The sequence below is a fragment of the Pavona decussata genome, unplaced genomic scaffold (genome assembly GCF_977016875.1).
Source record: "Pavona decussata unplaced genomic scaffold, jaPavDecu1.1 SCAFFOLD_237, whole genome shotgun sequence".
NCBI classification, from domain to species: Eukaryota; Metazoa; Cnidaria; class Anthozoa; order Scleractinia; family Agariciidae; genus Pavona; species Pavona decussata.
Window position 1 is genome coordinate 1,874,398 of NW_028145642.1, and position 26,723 is coordinate 1,901,120.

The 26,723-nt window shown below is 37.0% G+C and overlaps 1 protein-coding gene across 1 annotated transcript; it reads right to left on the minus strand.

The window, feature by feature from the left end:
* Positions 1-252: 252 nt before the first annotated feature.
* On the minus strand, positions 253-26,668 carry LOC146457855 (nuclear RNA export factor 1-like). Its single transcript, XM_085091456.1, has 24 exons — positions 26,353-26,668; positions 23,947-24,148; positions 23,456-23,591; positions 21,621-21,704; positions 20,269-20,376; positions 18,550-18,687; positions 18,032-18,101; positions 16,910-16,998; positions 15,958-16,065; positions 14,887-15,002; positions 13,492-13,528; positions 12,705-12,773; positions 11,675-11,730; positions 10,404-10,464; positions 10,035-10,093; positions 9,255-9,316; positions 8,138-8,253; positions 6,223-6,265; positions 5,082-5,145; positions 4,365-4,422; positions 3,623-3,706; positions 3,262-3,323; positions 2,727-2,787; positions 253-1,745 (listed from the first exon to the last, which is right to left on the minus strand). Exons 1-24 carry the CDS (start codon positions 26,441-26,443, stop codon positions 1,701-1,703), a joined length of 2,019 nt encoding a protein of 672 aa, XP_084947582.1. The 5' UTR covers positions 26,444-26,668; the 3' UTR covers positions 253-1,700.
* Positions 26,669-26,723: the final 55 nt, after the last annotated feature.

Sequence of the window (26,723 nt, forward strand, 5' to 3'; positions counted from 1 at the left end):
TGTTTTTAAACATCTGCGCGTCTGAAAACTACGGTAGTTTAATACTGTAGTTTGCACCCTCAGAGAATGTGCACAGGTCCGAAAAAGGCGTGCAGGTCCCCTGCGTAACCAGTGAAAATGAGCATCGCATTTTTGCGTATGTTTTCGGAAAAACTTCGCTGGGTACTAAAGTCGATCTTTCGACAGTGATCATGGGAATTTCTAACGCTTAAATTTACCTAAGTTAAAACTTTCCATGAGAATGATCACAGGTTTAATTTCAATCTTTCTCAAACATGACTTTTATTACAGGTTTGTAAACTATTCAACATCACTGACTTTTATCTGACTGTGATAAGCCTAACAAATGAATTACTTTATACAACGCGACACTAGCAATGAAGTACAACTTAACAGGTAGAGACTCCGATTTTTGTTTCCCAACCTCGAGACAAGATGAATATGAATTTTTTTCTTAAAATGTAATGGATAAACACGGTGGAAATTATAGAATTAGTGTTTTAATAGTTACACATTCTAAGGCTAAGACACACTCACTTCAACAACCCGTAGTGTTTGGTAGAGGTAGCGACAACAGACGGTTTTTGTTTCTGAACTAGCTGCTGATAGTTTAACGTTTGACGTTGTTGTAACTACCACATGTACGCTGTCCGCTGCCCACTAACGCCTATACAAGTCCCTTAACAGAAACAATCTATTGCAAGCGGGAAAGTGGGATAGAGAGCAAGTACTAAAATCATCTGTTTTTTAATTCTGAGTGAGAAAGTGTCACGGGCACCAAACACTCCCACTAAAACACTTTACAAGAGTGGAATAAGCTAAGATAACGTCATAAGTAACAATTCAAGCTAAAAATCTAGATAACAATGCTCACCAATAGTACAAATGGACGCCTTATATCACTGATGAAAATCTAAACAAAAAGACTGCTAAAGATCACAGAAACTGGACGATCAAACATTTCCGTCCAACATCGTGGTTGTCGCATTTAAAGAGGAAGTGTCATGGTTTTTTCTTTTGCCTCTTTTGTTAAAAACAGTGAAAAAAGACCTCCACTTAGGTATAAAATAATTCTAGAACAACGAGAGGAAAGAAATCAACTCAATTCTTTAAAGGAACAACTCGTGATCTGTTCTAGCGCATTTTGGGAACAAATGCGAGAACTTGAAAACGTTTACCTAACAGTGGGGTATTAATTTATAACAAAACGTAACAATTTTTTTGTTTCTGTTGACAGGCAAACATTTTTGGGTTTTGAAGTGACATCAAATTCGCGTGATACTTCCCCTTTAACGTTGGGTGGCTTAACGGGCAAACAATGTTTGACCAAACATCTTTGTTTTTAAGTAATACGTCGGCATCATCCAAATTCTGTTTTTGATTGGTTGCTTTTTCCCCGCTGGCGCAAGTTCAGTTGGAAACGGTGGTTAAGGAATAAAAAAATTGTTGGAAACGCAAAATGTTTGATGAAAATGCTTGATCTAGATCAAGCATAAAAAAATAAAATAAATTTTACACTGTTGAGAGAGGCGGCTAAACAATCAACCATGTTCTTCCAACACGATGTTGGACGAAACTATTTGATCATTTAGCCGGGGCTTAATGTATGAACGCCTAAATTATAAGTTTGGGTTACGGTGAAAATAAAAAGTTCGTACAAATTATTCATCTGAATTAAAATAGAACTTTATCAGGAGTAGCTATGGTGATTTCACAAATGCTTCAGGAGGTATACTCCCACTGGTCTGAAACATGACAACAAATCAACAAATCAACAAATCAACATTGTAACCAATTGCGGGGTAGCTTTAGCTATAGCGCACAAGTCTTGGATCTGGTGCTATCATACTACTATATAACTACATCGAATAATTATCCCCCCCCCCCCCCACCCAAAAAAAAAAAAAAAAATAGTGCACAAGTTCATAGCCAACCAAGCGTCTTGTAATGACTTTGTTGTGAGTTCGTAATCCTTTTTAATATACAGACAAACCCCGGAGCTTTACCAGAAAGAAGCATGGATTTTCGGCACAAAGTACTCACGACGTTTGTTCAACTTATCCTTAATGTACCGGTCAAATCAAAGCTTCAACACCCTCCCCCCGGGCATACTCCGGGCATTTGACCCCTTTGCCTTCCCGGGGATGGGGAATTTGATCCCCCATGCATAAGGGGTAGGGAAATTGTGGCTTCATGCGGCGCCGCTGTGATCATGATACGTATTTCAAGTATGTTCACAGAGTTTTCTCAGTTTTTATTACATTGGATGTGAATTATTTTCTGTTAATTTAAACGTTGGTTCGAGAACTGAAGGCGTTTCTGGCATCCTAAATTAATCCATGTGCGTGTGAAACTTGAGATACCACTTGCAAACACTGGCGGCATCCTCGATTATGTTTTTACTCTAGAACTGAGCAATTTTGATCTCCGTATAATATTGTATATCGCTTAAAAACTATATACAATAGAATGGCTTATGTCCCCTGGGTGGGGGCATTTGACCAGCTATTTGGCTCGGTAAGGGGGGAATTTGAACACTAACTTTCAAAAAATTCAAATGCCCGGGGGGTTGAGATTCGATTTGACTGGTACATAAGTTCACCAGTCACAGTACATTATTCATCAATTCAGCAAAAAACTGATGCTCGATTCCTGTGATTTCCTTGTGAGTGCTCAGTAGTTATGAAATAAAGATGCTGCATAAAAATGCGAGATAAATGGCTTACCTTTAATGACGTAAAAACACGAGCAGCTTTTTCATAATCCCAATTATTTTCACTTAGACACCTATGTGACATAAAAATGGTAAATATAAATGTAAAAAACATAGGAATAGTCAGTGTAAATGTCATTGAAAGAATTAGAAAGAGGTTATTGCAACTAAGAAGTGTCCTTTATGCCAGTAACAAAGATTTGACGAAAAATGGGTCTACTTTTTCCGGCTTTGTCTGGCCTCACAATAATTTATAACTCTCAGAAATTCAAGCAAGTAGCCTGGCCATCGCATCTTTTTGGCAAAAAGGAACCAGATTGTTGATATCAGCTACAAGAAAACAAACCAGTAGGCAGCTGGCCTTCTTTTTGTCAGAAAGAAATGGGACCTGGTGGGCGAAAAGGTTTAAAATTCTGGATTATCAAATGTTTGACAAAAGTGGAGCTGAGAACAGAATCGGTGGAATTCGGTGCAGTTCCTACTAGATATCAATCCACATAATGCATGCATAATGAGGAATAATCCTGCTGATTAAACATGCTACTTACTTGTACGACCACTCTACATTCATTGTGGACTGTTGTGAAAACTGCAGTAACATTTCTTGTTGCTATAAACAATAGTTACACGAGAAACAAATGATGAAAGTCATGCCAAAGATGTCTCTCCCAATAAATAGATTGAGAGTACAGTGCTTAATGCCTGGCTACTAATCAGATGCGATGTAGGATCAAAACTGTGTCAGACAGTTTCTTTTTGCTTACATAGGAAGGTCTGTCGAGTAGAAACAGTAGGTTTTTTAGCTTAATTCTGCAGTCACTGGGACTCTGATGAATTATGAAGGAATAATTACAAAATTAAAGAGTTAAAACAACACGTTTACCACAACAACAACAACAACATGTTTACCTGAGGGGTGCATGTCGCTGGACTAGCCTGTGGTTGTGGTGTGCTTGTCGTTTTTGTAGAGACCGCAGGTTCATTGGCAGTGCGCTAAAGGGAAAACCAAATCCTCTATTCACTATCTCAATTTAACGTAGTTATTGTACAAGTGGCAGTTGAGGGGCACTTACATGATTTGAAATATTGATGGTAAAATAAATATTATGGATCCTAGATATCCTTTCAATGGCAAGATATTAATAATCAAGTCTTTTTTTATAAACTGTTGGTTTTACAAATTTGCTGGCTACAGAATCGATAATAGCGTTGAATTTTGACGAATGAATTTCAACTAGCAATCACGTTAAATAATGTTCTCCTGAAGAAAAAAAAATAGCAAAAAAAGAAGAAACATTTTTCCTGCACTTTTGAGAGATATTAATGCCACGAAAGCACGGTTTCTTCTGAAAACATGAAAGGTCACGCCTATAAATCTTGGGTCACCTTGTTGATTTTCACATCATTTGCAAGGCATCTGGGATCAGTTATACATAAGTTCTAATGCAAAAAAAAAATGCTGCTTTACTTGATTTACGAATGATTACACTTGTAAAGGAAAAAAATGCCCTTCTATTCGCAATGTTTTCAAAATGAGCACACCTAACTTCTTCACTACTATCACCATGTAAGAAAAACCAAGTTAAACTGAAACGCAAATAAATTTCAACATGTAAATTGTACAAAATTTGACACGTTTAGATTCACTAACCTCAACTTGTGTTGATGATGCATTGCGAATATGAAGTTCATCATTAATGATACTCAACCTGAAAAGTTTAAAGATTTTAAGATCATAAATAACAGTAGTACAACCTGTGAGCAGGTTGTCTAGTGCTTTACGCAATTGGGCAAGCGGGCAGGGCAGGAAGTGGCAGGCTCGAGTCATCCCCCTTCTGAATGCCTTTTTATTGCCCCCAAGCATCCTGATTTGAATTTCTAACCTGTTCTGTTAATCCGCAAATATGGCCGAATGTAATTTTGGCGAGTTAGGCTCGAGCCAATACGATCAGTGGTCTTGTTCAGTTGTGGCGGTACGTGACCTATGGGATTTGAGTCGGTCCATAGGTCCTTGCAGGGGGGCGGTTTCTTGTTGTGCGTTACATTTGGCTTACAATTTAGCTCCTGGATCATTTGCTGTGCAGCGAATCGTTGCGGATTCTTGCCTGTCTTTTAGTAACTGCAAGTTCTTGCTTGACGCGTAGCGATCGAGACGCGGCGTTAGACGCTATTTCGCCAGATGCGTTGGTTAACATGAAAAATCCCTGTTAGACTGCAAAAAGTTCGAAAACCGCGTGTACGTGAACGAGGGATTAAGTAAAAAAAATACAGTTTGTAGTTTAAATAATTGTTGTTGCTGTTGCAGAATTACAGGAAAGCAAAGCTCGTGCACTGATTACTTATAAAGGAAAAAAATCAGTTCACTTACGCTTTTCCACCTGCAGCTGGAACCGCAAGAAAGACTCTTGCAAACGACCTTAGGGTTTTTGAATCTGCAAAAACAACAAATCAAAACTGAATTAGATCACACCACTCTACGGCTATACACAACCAAGTTTTTCTTGGCACGTTTTCGTGTGTAAGGGAAAATTTGGCAAGTTTTTCCCTGTCAAGTCTCCTTGTTGAAAAACTTGGCATGCCAAATGGTGAAACTTGCAGGTATGTACGGTCCAAACAAAAACCTAAAACTTACCTTAATGAAGGTAAGAAGTGATCCTTGAACAATTTTCAGAAATACCATGTCCAGACACCCAGGAAATGGCATCAAAAATAATTAAATACCTGGCAGTTCATGATTGTTATTCAAACAATTTTGTTTTCTGTATGTTACTGCTGCAGAAACGCAATTTACGTTTTGTTTCGGGAAGAATTCTTTCTTCGTTTTCTGAAGAAACTGCCCGGCAAGCTAGGACCAAAAATGCCGATTGCCTTTCACTTATAACCGTAAATCCACAGTGCGGACAGCAAACAATAAAGCTATCTGTCTATTGGGTATTGAAAACTACTACTGAAACTTAACTGTGAAGGGTGGCCACTTACAGTACTAGATACTCAGCAGGCCACTGGAAGTCGACTAAGTAGCGTCACTGACCAAGCTTATAAACATTGCCTAAGTTATTTTCCTTGACTCAAGTGTCTATATGCTGCCTAAGTAAATCGCTATCCGACTACATAAAAGACGATTCTTTAGTTTTTAACTGTCACGACTGATTATACAATAAACAGATAGGTCAACAAGCAATTTAAAAGAAAGCGAACATTTATTTTTATAGGCAGCACTGCCTAGAACAAAACCTGCCAGGTTTGAACAATGCTCACTTAGCACCGCGCAACAAATCTCGCACAGTAAAAATCACTTTCAACTGATAATTTAAGTTTTAATTTTTCAATTCTTTGGTTTTAACCTTCCTTGTCCAATTGGAAACAATATGAGCACCATCCACATGTTAAATTCCTGTTTTCAATGTTCAGGTGTTGATTTCAAGAATTGGAGAACGTTTAAGGCTCTTTTAAGTTATGTTTATGATCCACCATGGTTACAAATGTACAACAAAGTAATGCTAACTTACTCTCCAGGAACAATCCTCTGACAGCAAATGAAAGGCAAGTGGGCTGAATGAAAAATAACAGTAGAGGTTACATCACAGCAGCAGAAATCCCTACAACCTCTTTTAAAAATAGGCAGTCTCAGACTGCATGTGTCTACTGCAGTACTGGTATAGAAATGTGATATAAAAGAATTGAAGAAAAGGGAAATAAGACTGAAATGAAAACGAAGAGGGAGGAGTGGAAATAGGATAGAGATAAAAAAATGGTTGTAAAAATGTTGCACAGAATACTGGTGAGATTGAGATTAAGCTGGTATCGTTTACCACAAACATTTTGTATGAAGAGAACTGTAACTTTATTGTAACATAACCAATATATTATATAATCTTACAACGTGAACCACAACTTTGTACTGAAAGCAATGCAGCAAAGTTCTAAACATAAAGTACCGAAAGCAAAGTTCTAATTTGAAACGTAGGCATAAAATTCAACAGAAACTATTAATTAATCTATACTGAACTTATGAATGGCAAGTATCATTCTTTAACCCTTTGACTCCTGTCGTGTTTTTATAGTTTTCGCAGTGGATAAATAAATATCGTTGGCTTCTAAAATTAACTGCATATTAAACTGGAATGATTAAACAAATGTTTTCTGACGTAAAATAATATGGTTACCTGAAAAACACACTTGAACGCAAAAATTGCTAAATTCACGGCATGTTGATGAAGACCTTTGGCATATCAAATTTCAACCCGCTTATGCAAATTGTCCTTGATTACGCATCTGTCGCTTCTCAAACGCATATATGAATTGACAAAGACACAAAAAGCTTTTCCAACAAAACATTTTATTGAAATAAACGATGCATTTGCTATTAGAGGCAAAAAAACTTTCAGTTTTTTTGCGTGCGTGCAAACACGCATATAAAATTTAAAGACACTCCGTGTTTGCTCAAATAAAGCGATCACTCGCAGTAATATAGGGCACGTTTGCGATGAAAATAACAGAAGTTACATAATTCTGGTTCAAATCATCACTTAAACTATTTGTAAAAAGCAAATCAACATCGGAAAACATCATTTACCGTATTGTTGCCATTGTCCTGATCCGGAAATACAATCGCTTAGATCTCGGTCAGTCGAGCCGATTAGCGTCGGCTTTCGATAGGATTCTATTTGGGATTACTGTGGCATTTACACTCTTACACTCTTTCACTCTTTCACTCAACCCGATGACATTGTGTCTACGCTTCTCTAGAAGCCGTAGACACAAAAATTAAACGTTTTTCAACTATTTAACCGCACGGAAGACATCCGGGTTCCACAATGCTAACAAGATAAAACATTAACTTTGCTGTTTGGACAGTCTATTTTCCAGCACTTAAGCAATTTGGAATTACCACATAGTTTATTTTTCAGCAAATATTCCTCTTTTTTGTAGTGTACTGCTATACTTCAGTTCAGGTCAATGCTGTAGTCTTGTGGTGTACTCGTAAGACGTTCCAGCTGAAAGCAGCTCTCCTGTTTTCTTCCTCTCCTTTTCCTCTCTTTGCCCAGGTGCACTGGTGTCACAGTGATCATGGGATCACTCCTTTGCAGTCTGAATTGAAATTTGCGACAGTACTATGTCGCTATCTTCAACAATGATTGCGGACCTGTAGAGTTTGAGATAATGGGTCTACTGTATGCCCCCCACCCCCCCCCCCCCCCCCAAACAAGGCACCAAGGATGCAGAAACACAGGATTTTAACTTTGCCTACATGGTTGTGCAAGGTAATGAAATTTCAAGAACGTTTACTAAAGTACTATAATTGGTTTACTGATATTTTTATTGATGCCATAAACATATTTAAAACACCTTTCTATCATCCTTCCCTAGTCCTATTAGCAGTGTAGGCTAACAGTCAATCATAGGATTCTGACAATGACTTACCAAAGCAAGGCTTACATCCACTGTGAAACTGGACAAATCATGTTTTGTCACTGGTAGCTCATTTAAAAATGCAACTACAGAGAGTCTTGAGTGCTTCAGGTAACTGTTTCGCCGCTCTATAATAAGCAGAAATATTCTTGAATCAGTGTCAAGTGTTATAGTCATCGTAGTCATCTGTGATTTATTCTTTTGTACAATTCACCGTACCAAAGTTCGCAAAAAATGTGGCTTCCTATTTGCCTATTGGCTGTGTTACGCTTGCAAGGTATTGTGGTAAATTGTGCAGCCGTCATCTTTTAGCCATGCGGTGGGCTGACGGTCTGTGTTGCACATTAGCTCACTTGTTATCATGGGCTTGACAAAATAGGGCAAGAGTTGACACATAAAACATCCTCTACCTAATAGTGATATTCGGCTATTGTTATACCAATATTGATAGTATGATGTCATGCAGTCATGTTGTAATGTCATCCTTCAAGGTAGCATTCAAGCTCAGTGGAGTCAAGAATGCGTAGGTACAAGGCCATGTAATGGGTCGCAATACTCCACTCAAATTGAAGACTCAACAGCACAAAAAAAAAAAGTTAAAATTGATTTTGCTTAAAGGGGAAGTATCACGAGAATTTGATGTCATTTGAAAACCCAAAAACGTTTGTCTGTCAACAGAAACAAGAAAATAATTGTCTAGTTTTGTTATAAATTACCACCCCAGTGAAACAAAACTGTCGATTAGAGCCTCTAGTCAGAGACACAGTAGGTCGGAATGGATTGAAAGTTGAAAGTATTAGGCTAATTTTTTCAAGTTCTCACATTTTTGTTTCCAAACAGATCAAGAGATGTTCCTTTCAAGTTAAGGTCTTATTTCACCATTTTAAGAAAAGAGGTCAAAAGCACCATGACACTTCCCCTTTAAGAAAATGGTAAAATACTCAACACAATGTGGAATAGCCACGCCACATTTTGGTCTCCAGAGCATTATCAAATAAATGATAATGCTTGAGACTATATCAACATTTCAGGCAAACCCCAATGATGATGATATTGGGTATTCAGGATCAATACCTGCCAAATGTTTCCTGAAACACTACAAACTTAACCAAGAGGGATGCATTGTTACCTGGTTCAGCAACTCGTTTCAAGTTTCTGCTGTGTTTCATGTATTCCCCAAGAGATGGGCCCCTAAAAGAGAAGTTAGACTTTTAAGTAATCTTCCAGAAGAGACACGAAAGAGACACCCTCTCCTCCCTCCAGTTCTTTAACTACTAAAAGGACATTGTCCAATTTCAGTAGTGTCCATCCCCTGCCCATTCTGTTGATCTGTGATGACCTCCTTCAGCTAGTTTCCCACAAATTGCTTGTCTTTGTTGATAAACTCATCAGTAGAACCAAAGCCTGATTCTGTAAGTTGAAAGTCACAAGGATGTCACATGCAATGTGGGCATCATTGTACCATAGTTCAGGTAAAGTCAGCTCACAAAAGCTTACCCCTAACTGCAGCCTCTGCAAATTTCCCATTCAATATGAAAACTTGTTCAATTTGAAACATGTTAAACAATAATTATTAACATGCAAATGAGTCTCCATTTTGAACTTGGTCAATCACAACAACCCGTGGTACAGAGTATACGTACTCAGTGGTTTTGGTAAAAGTTAGTGGAATGTATCTAGGTTCAAAGGAAGATGACAGAAAAACGGTTTAACAAACTGCCTCGCTTAAGTGGAAGGTGGGTGCCTGGGATACCCAGGGGCTTCCACTGTGGTCAGCCAGCCCCTAGATAGAATATTGCCCCATGGCTGGCAAATGACTGCTGGATGCCCGCTAAGCTCGTGGGCTGCTTGACCGCTAAGCTTGTGGTGGTTAACTTAGTTAAAATACATTAAACCAATTTTAACTTACCTCTGACTACTGCGGTCCTTCATCATTGTTCCTGTGTTCACACACATGGAGAATATTGCCTGTTGAAATTTATTGGCAGTTATTTCACCATGTTCAGTAACAGCTTATTGGATGCTACAAAAACATTGGACGGTAGCAGGAGGGTGCAAAGAGTCCTGACCCTTCTCTCATATCTGAGCTAGTCCATTTTGTCTTAGTCAATGAAATAATTGCTTTAGATATGTTGATACCAAAGACCTACATAACTAAGAATTTATTATCAGTACACTGCCCTATTATAATTGAACCCGTGTAGGAACGAGTTTATATGCTGGAGATCATATTAGTGTGCTAAATAACTCACAGGTTCTCTTTGGATTGAAATCCCACCTGATCATGATAAGCTTCAAGGAGACCTTGTCTGTCTTCTGTATCATAAATCTTAAAATACCTACAAAGGTCAATGTATGACACAAAAAAACAAAGCAAAACAATGTTGATCACAAAATATCCTAATATACTATAAAGAAAAGACAAACACCACAATATTTGAAATACAGCTGAAGTTTTTAACACAATGACTTGTGTGATCTATTGAATCAGACTGCTTGGAATGTTCATTCCATAAGGTGGCTCAGCTGGACTGAGAAGGGAGATCCTTGGATTCAGACACCGTCCGTTCACTGTTAAGATGACAACAAAAGTTAAACCCCATAATAGAACCAAGGAAAAGTGAGTATAGGGTTAATTTGTTTAACATCTTAAGACAAAAGATAGATCTTGTGTGCAAAGGCAGGTAAATAATAGCTTTTGCCAAAGGAACTGAAGTGAATTCAAACAAAACTGGGGATATCTCTTTAAAAGTTGGCAACTGCTGCTGTGGTTGATAGTGATAGCAGTGAGGAACATGTATACATCATATATTTCAAGCAAAGAATAGTGTACAATGGATATGTGTCAAACATCATGTCGTAGACCAGAGTGAACTGTTCATTTTTGAGAGACATGGGCACTTTACAGGCAGACTAGAGATCATTTAATCTGTTATTATCTGCTGAAGTCCCTGTCATGGGTTGAAACAGACCAGCTAGGGTTTGGTATCAGTTCATTTATACCACCCCATCTCATGCTTGGCCTGACCCAGCCAAAACAACAATACAATTTGTATTATTTTAATATTTCTCCTGCACATTTGTAGATCTGGTCAGTTTGATATCAACTCAGTGTACAGCACCAAACTGATCCATTGCTGTTCAGTCACAAATCCTTTCTCATTCTTCTGATATAGAGCCAATATTAAAATATATAAATATAAACGGCTGCTTTGAAATCACCAAGATGATCACAAAGATGGCAGCCATTACTACCAACCAGCAGCAGAATACTCATTTCATAAATGCCCTAACTGCGAGTTTTTACAGTTCTAATGCCAGTGGTAATTTCAACTCAACCTCACCTGCCCTTGCATTTGTTACAAGTTAAGAAATGATGTCAATCTAATGAAAGTCATACTATGAAGTACATAACAGAGTGTTATTAAGATTGGCTGCAAAACTCGTTTCACCAGTGAAAATGAGTTGTTCCATTACATGTATTTCCCAATTTCCATGATACTGTATTAATTACAGAAGAATGCACTGTGTATAAAAGCAAATACATACTGCTCAAGGAATTTAAGAACCAACTCTTTAATTGGAGGATCTCCCAGGAAACTGTCCTGCAAATAAAAAAATTTGGGTCAGTTTGACAATCATTAGTTGTTGTCATCACCAAATGGGTAAACCTGACTTGTTAGAGCTTTTACTTTCTTGAACACAATCAACATAAAAAAGTCAATTCTTAGCTACACCCAGTCAGGACATAAAGACAAGCACCAGCTGAAAATTATCAACATACACTACCTATCAAAACTGTCGCTGAACCGTTGACAGACAGTTCACTGACAGTCAGCTAACACTAGGTTTGTGGGGGAGCTGTTGTGCAATTTACCAAGAATTCAGGGCCAGAAAGAGTACCATATGATACCCTAACTATATAATATGAGATTTTGTCAGTCTGAAGTTTGATCCACATACAAAATAAAACATATTTTAACTTGAATCAAAAAATGCAAACACCAAACATTGTTGTGTGGCATGAAATTTGTGACAGGTTTTACTTTAATTTCTGATTTTGTCAATTCAATTTTCTTGAATACAATCTGCAAACAGTAAACAATTTAAACAAACAAAAAGATTTTAATGGCAGTCAAATGTAATCCACTATAAAAACAACAACAACAACAACAACAACAACAAAAAACACTTGAATTTCACCAACTGCAAACTTTGGGTGCATTAAGCTTTTAACACAAATTGTATCCAGATTAAAAGCATAAATTTAATAGTTTTTTTTATAAATTATTTTAGTTTTGGACTGCATGGAATCCAGTGGTTGTTGTGATGGTTGTTGATAATTTTGGAAGTAATTCTCCCAGAAACTGGCTGCAATTTCTTCACATAAATTACAACATTTTACCTAAATGTCCATTAAAGCGAGAAATATTGGAATAATTTATAAATAAAATTAATGTAATTTACCCAGAGGATGCAATAATTATTAACGCAATGAGAAATGAAATTGCCTCCACCTGAGATACTGTACTTTATGACCTAAAACAAAACAGAAACAAAACACAACATTTTTCAATACCTTTGATGAGGGCAGAGCTTGTTCTGAAGGGAGGTCAAACCCTATTGGTGGAGGGAGCTCATGGCCATCCTATGGAGAGAAAATTAACAACAAATTCTTGATTTTAATTTTTAAAACTCACTCAAAATTAACACTTCTGTTTGTATATATTCTCAAGGTCATGACTTTGTCTAGTCCATGATCAAGAGATGACAACAAGTGGTGACCTAGAGCAATATAATATAGTTACATCACAGGAAAGCATTAATAGGGGTATTGAATGGTCTTTGCGAGAATTTGCGAGCATGCGAGCAGTGTGTTTATTTTTGCGAGCACGAGCAGTTGTCAAATTGTTCTTGCGAGCAGCGAGCACTTTAGAAAAATACAGATGGCGAGCAGTGAGGACTTCGAGTACTTAGTAAATTTTCCGCTAGCTGGAATCTCTCTTTTATTATAGGATACGTTGTTTTGCGCCAAGTGATAGCTAATAATCTGGCTGACATCTCATAAAACAGCAAAAAAAGGTCCAAAGCTAGGGCGGTTCAACCAGTCCCAGCATCTTACAGCCAATTGGGCCCTTCTTTGATGCCGAATTACGTCACGTTGCCTCACGTGAGTCAGAATTTTTTTTTGCGAGCATGCGAGCAGTTGCAAAAAATTTGCGAGCACGAGCAAGCGAGCACCCGTGTAATTTTTGCGAACAATTCGAGCAAAGGCCAAATTTTGCGAGCACTCATAAATTGAATGGGACCATTCGATACCCCTATTAATAGCTACACAAGGCTTTTAACACACAAACAATCCTTACCAAGGAGGCAACTTTAGGAAACCTGCTTCTGATAGAGCTAAAAAAGGGAAATAAAACAAGAATAAAATGATAAATCATTGTGTCACTAGACAATACAATGGGTATCATACTAAAGCCTTGCAAATGCATGCATGGTAATGACAGAAACCAAATGTGTGACAACTGTTACATAAAGGATTTATGGTAATATGGAGTGAGGAGAAAATGCCTAGCAATTACCCTTTGTCAGTATTCCTAGTTACATTTGGAGGGACCCTACTAGGTTGACCTGTGAGAGCGGGAATTTGGTATAGAATCAAATGTTCATGGAGAGGAAAAGACTACAAGAGCACCTCAGAGACCATGCAAATGATCCAACTGTTACTAACATGACCCCTGCCCCCCCCCACCACCACTTTGAGCATTAGTCTGCTTGGTTCATCTTGAATGTGAAATTATTTGTGTTGTGTTGTGTTGTGTTGTAATTTCAGTCGGTGATAAGGTCTCTTTCTGATGGTGAAATTCATCACTGCTGGCTCTAAGTGGCATCCTTGCATAAATTACAATGACTGACCTATACAAAGCAGACACTGGTTTCTTAAGTCGTGTTAATTAAGTTCTCACATACTGAATGCCATTTGTCTGCCACACAAGAATGAAACAGCATTTATTGACAACTCAACAACTCCACAAAGATTACAGACTCACTGACAGACTGGCATGGGGCAGGGAGGGTGGGAAAGCTGTTGCTTCGTATGGCAAGAAAAAAAAACTGAATCACATGATCGAATGTGACATTTGATATCCTGACTTGTACCCAGACCCCCATTCAGTGTTTTTAGTTCCTTACCCTGCACTGGGGAATAGGGCTGGAAAGGAGTTCTTGTCATTTCAATTTGTCATTCTAAACAGTTTTATAACTTATAGTTTGTTGTCTCTGTTATATCTGGGATTCCTTGACAATCCCTAAAAACCTTACAAATATACAATCTGTTGATATTTTTAGAAATCCTACACAAACATGCAAGATTACAATAATTTATTTTGCTGTAATTCACAACATCTCTATTACGTTCTACTCTAATTTGCTTATTTATAACATAATTTGTACATAGAGCGGTTTCCAATTGAGTGTCAAAAACCAAAACCAAAGTAATTACTCTGGCCAATCGCAACAGATGTAAACAACACAACGAGCCAATCAGAATTTGAAGCAAATACATGAAACTGGTGTCAAGCACGGGAAAACGCGTGCGGCGAAAACACAATTGGTTTGGTTTGATTTCCCATTGGTTGAGAAAGTGGCGCGAGTTTTGTTAACCAATCACCGAACGTAGTAATGCAAAACCAAAGCAAACACGAAATTACTTTCAACACTCAATTGAAAAACCACTCTTTGACTAATATGTAACCTACTTGATGTAAGTGTTTCCTTTGTTTTGAAACATGCTGCAGAGAGGATTACCATCAAGCTTCAGGGAGACAAGCTGAGTCAGTGTTTTAATCTTGTCCAGCTCTTCTAATGCTCTAAGCTAACAGAGATAAAAAAAAAAAACCCACAGTACTCATAAGTAATTTGAAAAAGTGTGTAAAATGAGTACTCAGCAACGAAGACCTTGGTACAATCCAGAAAGAACTCTAACAAGAAGAATCAAGAACTTGATAACCAAGCATTCAAAAGGGCCAGTGCTAAAACCTTGAAAATGAGGTGGTTCTTTATTGTGGACGTTGCTTTCTTTGTACATGATTTTTCTGCGTATTATTATGAAGCAGTTTTCAATATTGCCAATCATAACGCCAAAACAGCTGTGTGTTCTATTGTGTTGTCATTATCGTCATAAGTACATAAATTGCGATCATTATTGATATCACCAACAATCATATTGCTGAGCACCTTTTACAAACGAACCACAGAATCAACTGGGACTGTGCCAACTGCATTACCTACAGTATGAATTACTATCAACAAGTCACTCTGGAAAGCTGGTTTAATAACTTAGAAGGAACACCACTCGACTGCTTCCAACAACTACCTGCCTGTTACAAATAACCTCTGAATTAGATTAACTATACTGGAGGTTGTGGGTTTGATTCCCACTGTGGTCTAAGAATTTTTTCTTTGTCTCATGTGGTTTACCATTTCCTTTCTAGAGCTGACACTCAGTTGGAAGTTAATGTGTTCACCTCAGCTCTTTAACTTGCAATGCAGAGTTAATTCTCTGATTCACCATTTGTGTCATGAAGGTGTGTGGCAAGTTGTTGTTTTATATGCTACCTGTGAAAAACTTAAAGGCAGGAACATACATGTTGTGGTTTAAAATTTTTCAAACCAGTTTCATTCATTTGTGCAACATTCATTAGCATAATCCAAGACAAAGGGAAATCAAAATTACTCTGGTTTGAAAAATTTTAAACCACAAAAATTTTGAACCATAACATTACACAACTAATGCTTAATTTCCATATAAGTACCAAACATTTGCCTACCTGGTTGTTACAAATTTTAAGGTGTTTTAGGTTTGATGCTTGTTTTCCAAGATCTTTGAAGCCATCCAAGCTTTTAAGTCTATTGTCACTTATATCAAGTGACTGGACCTAGCAAAAAGAAAAATGGGATAATATTGTGGCTTTCAAGACTCGTGCTACTGTGTGTCCAGCAATTAGTGCTCTGTGCTAAATACATTGACACTTTAATAAAAGTGATGTATTTATTTATTTACTGGAAATAAGAAAATAAAACTACGGTATCCAAGTGCAGCACACTGTTTCAATTTCCTGTGCCATTAGTCATGAATATGTAAATTAATGATGATGAAGGGAATCTCACGATTTTATATCTAATTGGATTTGCGAGAAAATACCTACAGAAAAAAGAAAATTGGTGCATTTGAGACTTTTTAGACTGAAGGAAGATGCTAGTCAATAACAAGACTTCAGTTAAGGCTCATCACAAAAAACAAGGTGAAGGAATAGCATCTCATCCAAAAGAAAGAAGTGGCTTTGCTTTGGAGGGAGGAAAAAAGTACTGTGTTATAAACTTCTGCTCATGATCCCTGTATTCTTGCTATTTTTTTAACCTGAAATCCAATGGAAAATGTGACAAAAAAAATTGTCAAGATTTCTGGAGGTATGTTTTATCAAATCCAGTTAGGTATGCTTGTAATATTACAATCCTTTTAAGTGCAGAATATAATGCCATGAGTGAAGTTTGCATTTTGCATATGTTGCACACAACATATGCAGTGACTAAGCATGTGTGAGTGGAAGAGAATATTTACATCCTTACCTATTGATTAAATGACTAGTACTGTATTTTACAAGTGACTGCACATGACTCACAAACTTGCAGCCATACTGTCACACACTGTACCCAAACAAACTCCCACGCAGGTACACACTCGTGATTGAACAGAAGATATGTAAAATGAATGCTGCCTACCTCAGGACAGTTCTCACCAATCAGTCTCACAATCTCTGAAGCCAACCAATACCTTGATAGTACTCCTTGTATGTTATTTTCATTCAGCACTGAAGGACAAGCAATATACACAAAAGATTAGGCCACTACTTGGAAAAACAGCTACCCTTTAAGTTTTTTGGGTGAATCGTTCTTGTTGCTAAGTATTGTAAGTATGCATACATACCTAGCTTTTCTTTTGTACCATAATATTTTTAATTAGCTGTCTGATTTTTTTCTTTGCAGAGTATCCCAAATTTTCATGTAAATTTCTTGCAATACAACAACCAAAACTAGCAAACAGTTTGGTAACAGTCATTATTTGCCAGTAGTAGAAGCTATACCTTCCTGTCCTCTTATTGAATTTAGGGTGTGGACAATTGGCTTATTCTGGAAATTAATATTAATACTGTAAAAATACACAGAACAATAACCACAAATTACGTGACTTGACACACTAGAAACAATCATAATAATAATAATAAATAATGTTTATTTCTTATATTGCGCAGTCTAACATGCAATAAAGATATGACCGAATGCGCATTACAAAATCTTAAAGTAATGAATGGCTAATCTAAATAATAACAACAATAATAATTTACAATCTCCAGAAAAACAATAAAACTAAAATATGAGATAATAAGAGAACCAATAAAAAGCTAATTTAAAAAGATGTGTCCTTAGCAAAACTTTAAAAGTATTCAATGATTGGCATTGTCTGATTTCCAAAGGGAGTTGGTTCCATACTTTGGGCGCGACATTTTCAAACGCCCTATCCCCTAGTGTCTTTTTTGTTCTGTAGGTATTATCAATTAGAAGTATGCCCCACTGTGATCTCAACTGGTACCGTGAGTTCTCATTGATTTTTATCAAGTCTAAAAGATACTGTGGTGCGACGCCATAGATACATTTGTGAACTAACATTGCTATCTTGAATTCTATTCTGTGGGTAACCGGAAGCCAGTGCAGGTCGATCAGTGATTACATGTAACAGTTTGAACTGCATGTTTTAGAAAGAATTATCAGCTATTCTGCAGTTTAGACATGATTTCAAAAGTGATATCTCAACATTGTAAAATTAATCAGGACTTCTTGACATACCTTCATCATGAAAAAGATCAGAGAGATTAAGTGCCTTTGATGTCGCTTCATAACGTTTACTAAGACATTGCTGTTAAATAATGAAAATAAGACCATTTTAACAACATAAACACTCCCTGTACAAGAAATCATCAGTAATATGTTGCCCTCCTTCATTACAGAAACTTAACCCACTCTTTAATTATTCTTATAAATACCAGTAAATATAATTCCTTTCTTAGAAAATATTGAATATTGAATCTTGTGTTGCAAGTGATACAATTTTATTTTAATTTCTTTTAAATTGGTCTCTTTGTTGGTTTGTTTTCTTTATCAAATGAGACACACTCAGACAACATAAATTTGTTAAAATAACAGTGAATATGTTATCCTTCCAGAAAGATTTAAATTACTTACAAGTACACAATTATTATTTTGATAACAGTCAAATTAAAACAGTGTTGTTACAAAATAATGTAAGTAGATAATAGTATTGAACACACATGGAGAACCTTTAGATAACCTTAGATATGCCATACCTTTAAAACCTCTCTAGTGTTATCATCTAGGGTAGAGCTGCTTCCACTGACACCAAAACGGTTCCCATCATCAGCTGCAGTAGACAATACGCTGGTGGGGTTATTGGGTGGGCCACTTGAGCGAACACTTACTATGAGCTAAGAGTGACAAGAAAACAACAAAACATCAACAATCTAATCACTTTTGTGGGAAAAAAGTGGGCATGGAACAAAAAAGTGCATGATGCAGATTGAAGGAAAATTAACCTAATTTTGATTTTTAAACTATTGTGCTGGCATTTTAATAGGTGAAAGCAAAATTTCTAACAAGAGACTGAACAATTTTATAACCACCACTAACAATATTATTCCTTACATTTTAGGAAGATACCAAACTCACAAAGTGTGACATTCACATTTATTTTGCTATGAAAACAGTCCCAAATACTAGTGTAAAAAAATGACACTTGCCCTTTCCATCCAAATATCTTCCACAAATTAAGGATGGTGCCTACTAATAAAGGAGCAATTTTATGTGGTTAATGACTATGGGGGGAAAGCAGATCTTAGCAAACATTATTGAAATCCAAAAAGAAAAATTGGGGGTAACCACGCATTTTTTAGACATAATTAAGCAACAATTATTCTAAAAACAGTGAAATACAAAGCAATGTATGGCGAGTGTTTTTTTTTCCCAAATTGAAGCTTTATTATCTCTGAAAAATGCATGGTTACCACAAATTTTCTTTTTTGGATACCAAGACCGCTTGCTAAGTTCTGCTTTCTCTGCATAGTTTTAAACCACGCAAAAATATCCCTGTATTAGTAGGCACCACCAATAGGAAACCAGAGTATCTCAAGATACACAGAATGTATATGCAGTAACAAAAGTAGACACCGTCGTCCTTAAATTACTTTACATTTCAAGTATATCAGAGTCATGAAAACTTCTCTCAGCTTTTTACAATGTGAAGAAGTTTCCAGAGCCAAAATGTTGCAAAGGACAAGACTTTAACTCAAGCAAATTGAAATAAATTGGCACTTACTATAGCTACAAATTCAAGGTTTACTACAGATGAAACTAATTCAATTTGTTCAGCTGGTTATAGCTCACTATAATACAAATTCAACCCTTGGCCTAAACTTTCTTACTCCTCTTTGTCCTTAAAGTTACATAAGGCTTTTCTTAGTTGATGACAAAATTCCTTGAACTAACACTTCATATTAAATATTACCGGTATTTATTTTATGGCTGACTTGAGGATTTTGAAACAATCTTAAAAGGGGCATGTAATGAAATGAATTATTCCTATGAAAACAGAATAAGATACTGACACAGAAGATATACACAGTCAGGTCAAACAGACATAGTCAATTATTAAAAACTGGATCATTGTATAATGCAATTCCAGGGATTTGATTGGCTTAGCGGCCATGCTATATGAGCCATTATACCATGCCCGAGAAGCAGCGACCATTAATTGTTTTCTGGTTGCTCTTGAAAAGGAAATCAGCAAGGCCTACCAACATTACTTGATTGTTTTTAATAAAACAAGTATTCCACTGGCGCTTGTTGGATATGAGATGATTATAGCCTACTCGGCGCTACGTGCCTCGTTGGCTATCTATCATCTAATATCCAACGTGCGCTCGTGGAATAATTGTTAAATATTCACTAAATAAAAAATCTAATGTTTGTATTGATGCAAAACATGCACACTTCACCCAACAAATATGTACCTTTGAGCCATCCTTTACTGTTATTTTATGGCTAACTTTCTTCAAAGCCTCTGCAACTTTACTCCCTTCAACAAAGAATGCTGCACTGTCTCCTTTGAAATAGTGAAACTACACAACAAAAGAAAAATATTCTTGCTATCACAAATGTTTGTACTGTTTAGCTGAAGGGCTCACTGGAAAAAGGGCACAAGTGATGATTTGGCCTTCGAAATCTAAATTTCTCAAAATGCTGATTTGGTATAACTTGACTGCTTATAAATCACGTCAGAAACCTTAGTTCCATATTAATGTTACATTGTGACTTAAAAAGATGTGAATTTGACTTGAATTAACTTACATGACTGAATGACTTCAAGATAAAAACTCACTCAACTTGAGCAAAGCATCAATGATTGCTTTTTTTTTCTTTGTTTATTTAAGCGGGCCAAAAAAATCAATCAAGGATTGGGTCCTTCTCAATATTTGTTTCTTAAGGTTTTAGCAATATATATTTATATATAATTATTTTAACTTTTTTTAAAGAGGGAGGTGTCATAACCTGGTACAGTTTTCTTATTTACAGCTCTCAAAATACAGTAAGAGGAATAAGTACAATACAACATGTATGCAAAATATTGAGGTCAATATGCTATAAAAAAACATTGGGATGATAATATAATTTGTAACAATTGAATTTGCAAAATTAAGGATAATGAATATTTGCAAAAACACAATATAAATATACCAGTTGGTGAAGAAAAAGCTAAATATGACTGTATAAAATTCCTAATGAAGGGGTGCTTGGCACTACAACAAACAGTTACTAACAACACATATAGAATAGTGGCAATTCGAACACAAGATCCGATCTTTCAAATGCTAAACAGAGTAGAGATATGAACAAAACAGACTTCACAGTTTGGACTCAAGAGAGGAGAGGGTAGAGAAAAGTTTTGAAAAGTTTAGCAGCACTATAGGCCAGTGTGTGTTTCCCAGAGTTGCTACATGGGCATGGCACCTTCAAGTCATAAAGAGAGGTGTCAATGGGACGTCCTGAAAAGTGAAGCTCCATGTGAATTGGAAAGGAACTGAAATGGCCTGAGCTCCTTGACAGCTTAAAATTAGTTGGTAGAGTACTGTCAGTACTGGTAGTGTAGGGGTCAAAAATTTGTTCAAAGTTTCATAAAATTCTCCTTTGCAACTGTGTAAGTGGGTAACTTTGTTGACAGGGTCTTTCACTTCACTTGGACGAGATAATTTAATCCATAGGTTGCATAAACATGATCATTTTATTTAGTCTGATGGTGCAACTCTGCCCTAATAAGCACTTCTAATTTGGAAGCAAAAACATAATATTACTGTTATCTACTCACATCAATGACCTGAAATGCCTCTTCAGATGCATTCTGAAGTTTCCTTATTAACCACTCTCTGTCATGTTTCTTTCCCTGAAAAATCTGAATACAAATAAAAAAATTGCATTTAAGCCTTCATTACAAAATAATTGTGCGCTTTCCTTGGGGTAGGACTTGGACTGATAAATTGAATAAAAATTGAATTTTCTTATTGAACAGTTGAAATGCTTTAATTTAAATTAAACTTTGCGCTAGTGAAAAGCCGAAAAACACCAGTAAGTATGTTTGCTCTGCAGCTCTCAAATAATCACAATGGGTTATTCCAGAAAAAATCCACACCTCCCCGACGGATGGGATTCTGGAAAGTCTCACAGGAGGGGGGGTCAAAGACTCTGGAATTCCAGGCAGGAGGGGGGGATGACCTTAAGAAAGTCTTCTGCACGAGTCATTTTGACCGATAGTTCACGCGATTCGAACGTTTAGTTCGGTGACACTTCAGCGCTCTCAGACCCTGAAAATAAAAGAAATATTTTGTTCACATATTTCTCACCTAAAATAAATGATAATCTAAGTTCCTTCGCAGGTCCTTTTATGGCAGAAAACACGAACAACAAGATACTAAAGAACGAGTCGTCATTGTTGCAACGAAGAGTTTGACAGACCCAGCGCGCCACCGTTGTGTAATTTCACGTCCGCCATTGCACTCTTAGCGAGGATTCCACTGTGTCAGGCGGAAGAATTTTTTACTCGTGCAAGCAAGGATGCAGAGCTATTAGCTGAAAAAATAATTCCAAAGAATTTTGGTCCAAACATTCCCTCTTCGTTGAAAATACTCGAGAGGAACTTGTAGCCATCTGTACCTTGAAAAAACTTTTGGAAACGTAAGTTATTGTGAAAGCAACAGAAGGAGAAAGTTCTTGGACGGGTTCCTGCAACATATACAGTGTTAACCTCTCTGAAGTCCCATCGTCCGTAGCACAGTAGAACAAGCAGCCAGTGCGTTTTCTGCGTGCCGTTTTAAGATTCCATGGGTGTTGTCCATTGGGCACAAAGGATGAACTCGTTTGCTTTTTCGCATTGTTGCTCCTTCCTTTTTTTAGTTCCACGCGATAGAGTTTTTAATATTACAAGAAGCTTTAGAAATTAAAAAAGAACATCTTCTAGACGTGATTGTGCGTATTTTATATTAAAAATAAATTAAATTTAAGCCTAATGTTTTTTTTCTGGAAATCCAGGCGGGAGGGGGGGTCTTTTGTTTTGGAAATCCAGATAGGAGGGGGGGTCTTGTGCTTCAGGAAATCCAGGTGAGAGGGGGGGTTAAAAAACGACCCCATCCGTCGGGGGGGTGTGGATTTTTTCTGGAGTAACCAAATTTTTCACAAACTTTAGAACCAACTACAACAAGTATTAAAAAAACTGTACATAGTTTAACTTCATAAGAATAAATAATTAATGAGTGATCAACACATGTTCTGGAAAATAATAACTTTCTGCAAAGAAAATCTGACAGTCACCACAAACAGTTAACTTATTTGTCAACAAGTAATAACATTATTGTTAAATGAATAAGAAATTCACTTCAGTTTGTAATAATGGTATATTTGATCATTTTTATTTTTGATAAAGTATACAAAGTTAATACTGTGAATGCTCATTCTTGACCTTGGAATCTTAAACAGTTGTATGAGTAACTCTTGTCTCAAGGTCTACTAACGTGAGAAACAATCGAAATCTTCAATGCTTCAACATCATTAGACCTTGAGACAAGACTTACTCACACAATTATACAAAGTTACACTACCATGTCCAAAGCAGTTTTAAACAATTCAATATCAAAGGTAAAGAAAGCTCACCACAACTTTGTACCAATCCTGGTTATTGCTTGATCTGTTAGTAGAGGACGACCATAATCTAGACTTGATATCACCTCTGTTGTTATTACCCTCTCTGTTACCACGGCGAGAAGGGGGTCTTCCTCCATATGGATTACTATAAAAATTAAATGACGACTGAATTAACTTGTGAAGTAGTTGGAGAGTAAAAGCAACAATTATTGATATTTTTCTTGAGACTTAGGAAATTTTGATAAAACACTATTAATACAACGTGAATTAATATATACAGAACATGAAAATTTTGAGCAAAATATAATTGATCAACTGAAGCAATATGATTTCTATACTCCACATGATGTTATGGGTAGAAATGGAACAATATTTACTACCTTGAATCTGACTGATCTGTGGACAAATGTTGGCAATTTTTAAAAAATCAACTTCTATACTGTACGTCTACTTCACATGATATTACACTGTACATGAATAGGGCTGAAATTAATGCTTACAATCTTGAATCTGATCTGTGGCCACCTTCAGAATCCATATCAATATCGTCATCATCATCATCATTAGCTAAGTGAGACCTGGGATGTGGAAAGCTGCCTCTTGGTCGGTAATGACCACCACCACCACGCCCTCTGCTTCCTCTACCTCTACCCCTGGAGTGGCCACGATAAGAAGACCTTCCTCTACTTGGCCTGTCTGATCCTGGAAAGAACAAATAACAGTTTAGAGTAATTTTGGAAAAATAATATGCTATTTATCAATTATATGTGAATTGCCACTAAATCACAAATAAATTTGATTTGAAACAAGCAACCATTGCGTGAGTGCTCACAGGTATTATTAATAGTTCATGCAGATGACTTCAATCAAATTGCAGTTCCAAATCACAGCTCAAACAAATCACATGAACCAGCAGGTGCATGGACCTCACATCCAACACAAGATGGGTATGATCAGAGCTATGCAAAACTGTGAGCAGTCTCTCTTTTGCTAAAAAATCCACAGCGCAAAACAAACATGATATTTGAAGGGCGAGTTTCATTACTCATGGCTTTGCCACTTGTGTGCTCAACTAGCACGTGCTTGCTCAGTTGTTTGCGTTCTTCCCATGGATTTTCTAGCAAAAAGAGAGACTGCTTGCAGTCTAGAGCTATGCATATTTCACAGAAATATACTCTACACCTGCCTAATACATTTCACCAAGTCTCAGTACAACAACAACACTAAGTCATACTTGTCTATTCAGTCCTTACGACAAGTGTGATTAGAATCACATAATAAAGACCATTTTTCAATTTGATATGAATGAAATGTAGCAGGTTCTAGACTGGGGGAAGGGCGGGGGAAGGGCGGGGGAGGGGCAGATTCTGTCATAGTTCACTAAATTTGATGTTACCTTGGCAACCAAATTATTTTTGACAGGTTGGTTTTTCAGAAATTAGAAGATTCCTGTTTTTAATGTACAACAATTGGATCATATGTACAATAGGTTCCCTCGGTCAGCATGTCAACCAACAACGGTCATTTGAGTGCTGGTTGACTCTTGGTCAAGAGTCTAGACCGACACTTGACCAAGTCTCGACTGTGAGTCTACGACATTCGACTTCTCTATAATTAAATTTGATTAAAATTGACATTGTATGAATGAAAATACACAGTAAACACCATTTTTTTTCCTTATTTCTGGTCATTCCCTTGGGTCCAGTGCTATGTTGCCTCAACTTTGACCAAAGACAGTGGAAAATAAGGCTATGACTAACTACCTAAGCGGTCGTTTCCATATCTCAAACTGCCCTTGACCATTTACTAAAAATTATGTGAAGTAAAGCTTAGGTTAGCCTACAAAGTACTCCGGTTAGCCTACATAGCACTCTGGTTAGCCTAAATAGCTCTCAGCCTAGGTAGCTTGCGGTTAGCATTTATATTGGGGGTTAGAATATCTAGCCAAAAAATTGCAGAATCTGGCAGAAAGTCGTCTGTAGTCTAGTGGTTTAAGGTTCCCTCTTAGGTGTCCAACGGCATGGGTTCGACTCTTCTTGATACCTTCTTTCTCTAACTTAAAAAAATTTATTAGCAAAGTGTGATTTACACTAGGTGTATGAAAATTTTGAGGAAGAAAGGGCAGTTTGAGACTTAACAGAGTTTGATTATAAGGTTTACCCTCTGCAGACAATCTGAAGGTAGTTCCATAACAGACCTCAGCAACCTCCCTCCAGTTTTATTTATTTAGTAAAAATTAGCCTGTCTTTAAAGTACACTTAAACCAGGTTTTATATCTTAGGAAAATACCAGACAGTCATGGATTTCACTGTTGGCATCAACCACAGATTTTGCTGACTTATGAAAACAAGAAAATGTATAATTACTGATCAACTGGGATGATCGGAGATGAATCAGGAGTGTTTCTGTTTTGCCAATGCATCCCACATTTCTGCGATGGTTGGTGATCATTTGATTTCTTGACATACACTATACAAAAGCCATTACATTATTCACAAGTTTAAATTTGGCAAACTTCGCCCCCCCCCCCCCCCCCCCCCCAACTCCCTTATTATTCAAGATCAGGAAAACCTAGGACAGATGTTTGGGAAAGTCCCGTCGTGTCAGCAAAATGTGGGGTGGTTGGGAAACGTTTAAATCGCTGATCATCTGGAATTTCCCCTTACTAAAAAACAGGCCAAATGAACACATGAACCACTCAGTCACTTTATAGTCATAGCCATACATAATTTGTCTCTTATTATTCTGGGCCACTTTTAAGTAGGCATTTAGCTCACAAATGCCAAATTATAAGCTTACCAATAGTTATTTTATGCAAAGCTTATTACATAAAAATTAAGACAGCCATCGCTAAATAATCACCTCAATAAATGGCAGATATCTAAAACGCAGTTTAAGTGATTTACCTGTATCTCCGTAACTCCGTGAGCCATCTCGAGATGTTGTCACTGTAAATGTGGCATCTTCAACGGCCTTGGCAAACAGATTTTTTGCCATAATTCTAATCGAAGAATGAGAATTTTACACAACCACAGCAAAGTCGCCTACCACGGTCCAAATACGTCGTGTATCAATCACAGAGTGTCCCAGCTCACGTTCATTTTTAAAAACAGGAAGCGCGAATGTTATAATCCATCCTTTTAACTATCTCCTCGTCATAAGGGAAAGAATTCGAAGTAAATTTCCAAGAAAACAGCTCAAACAGTAAAACTGACTTGAAAGTAATCGTTCTAACGGCCGCACAAGAGTAAAACTCCCCGGGTCCCCCGCAAGCGTA

Excerpts from the sequence above, each read along its gene's own strand:
- LOC146457855 (XM_085091456.1), bottom strand. The coding sequence starts at position 26,443 with ATGGCAAAAAATCTGTTTGCCAAGGCCGTTGAAGATGCCACATTTACA. Across the intron at positions 11,731-12,704 it reads AAGCTCTGCCCTCATCAAAG|GACAGTTTCCTGGGAGATCC; the intron begins GTATTGAAAAAT and ends TTTTATTTGCAG. Across the intron at positions 4,423-5,081 it reads CCAGCTGCAGGTGGAAAAGC|GTTGAGTATCATTAATGATG; the intron begins GTAAGTGAACTG and ends TAAACTTTTCAG.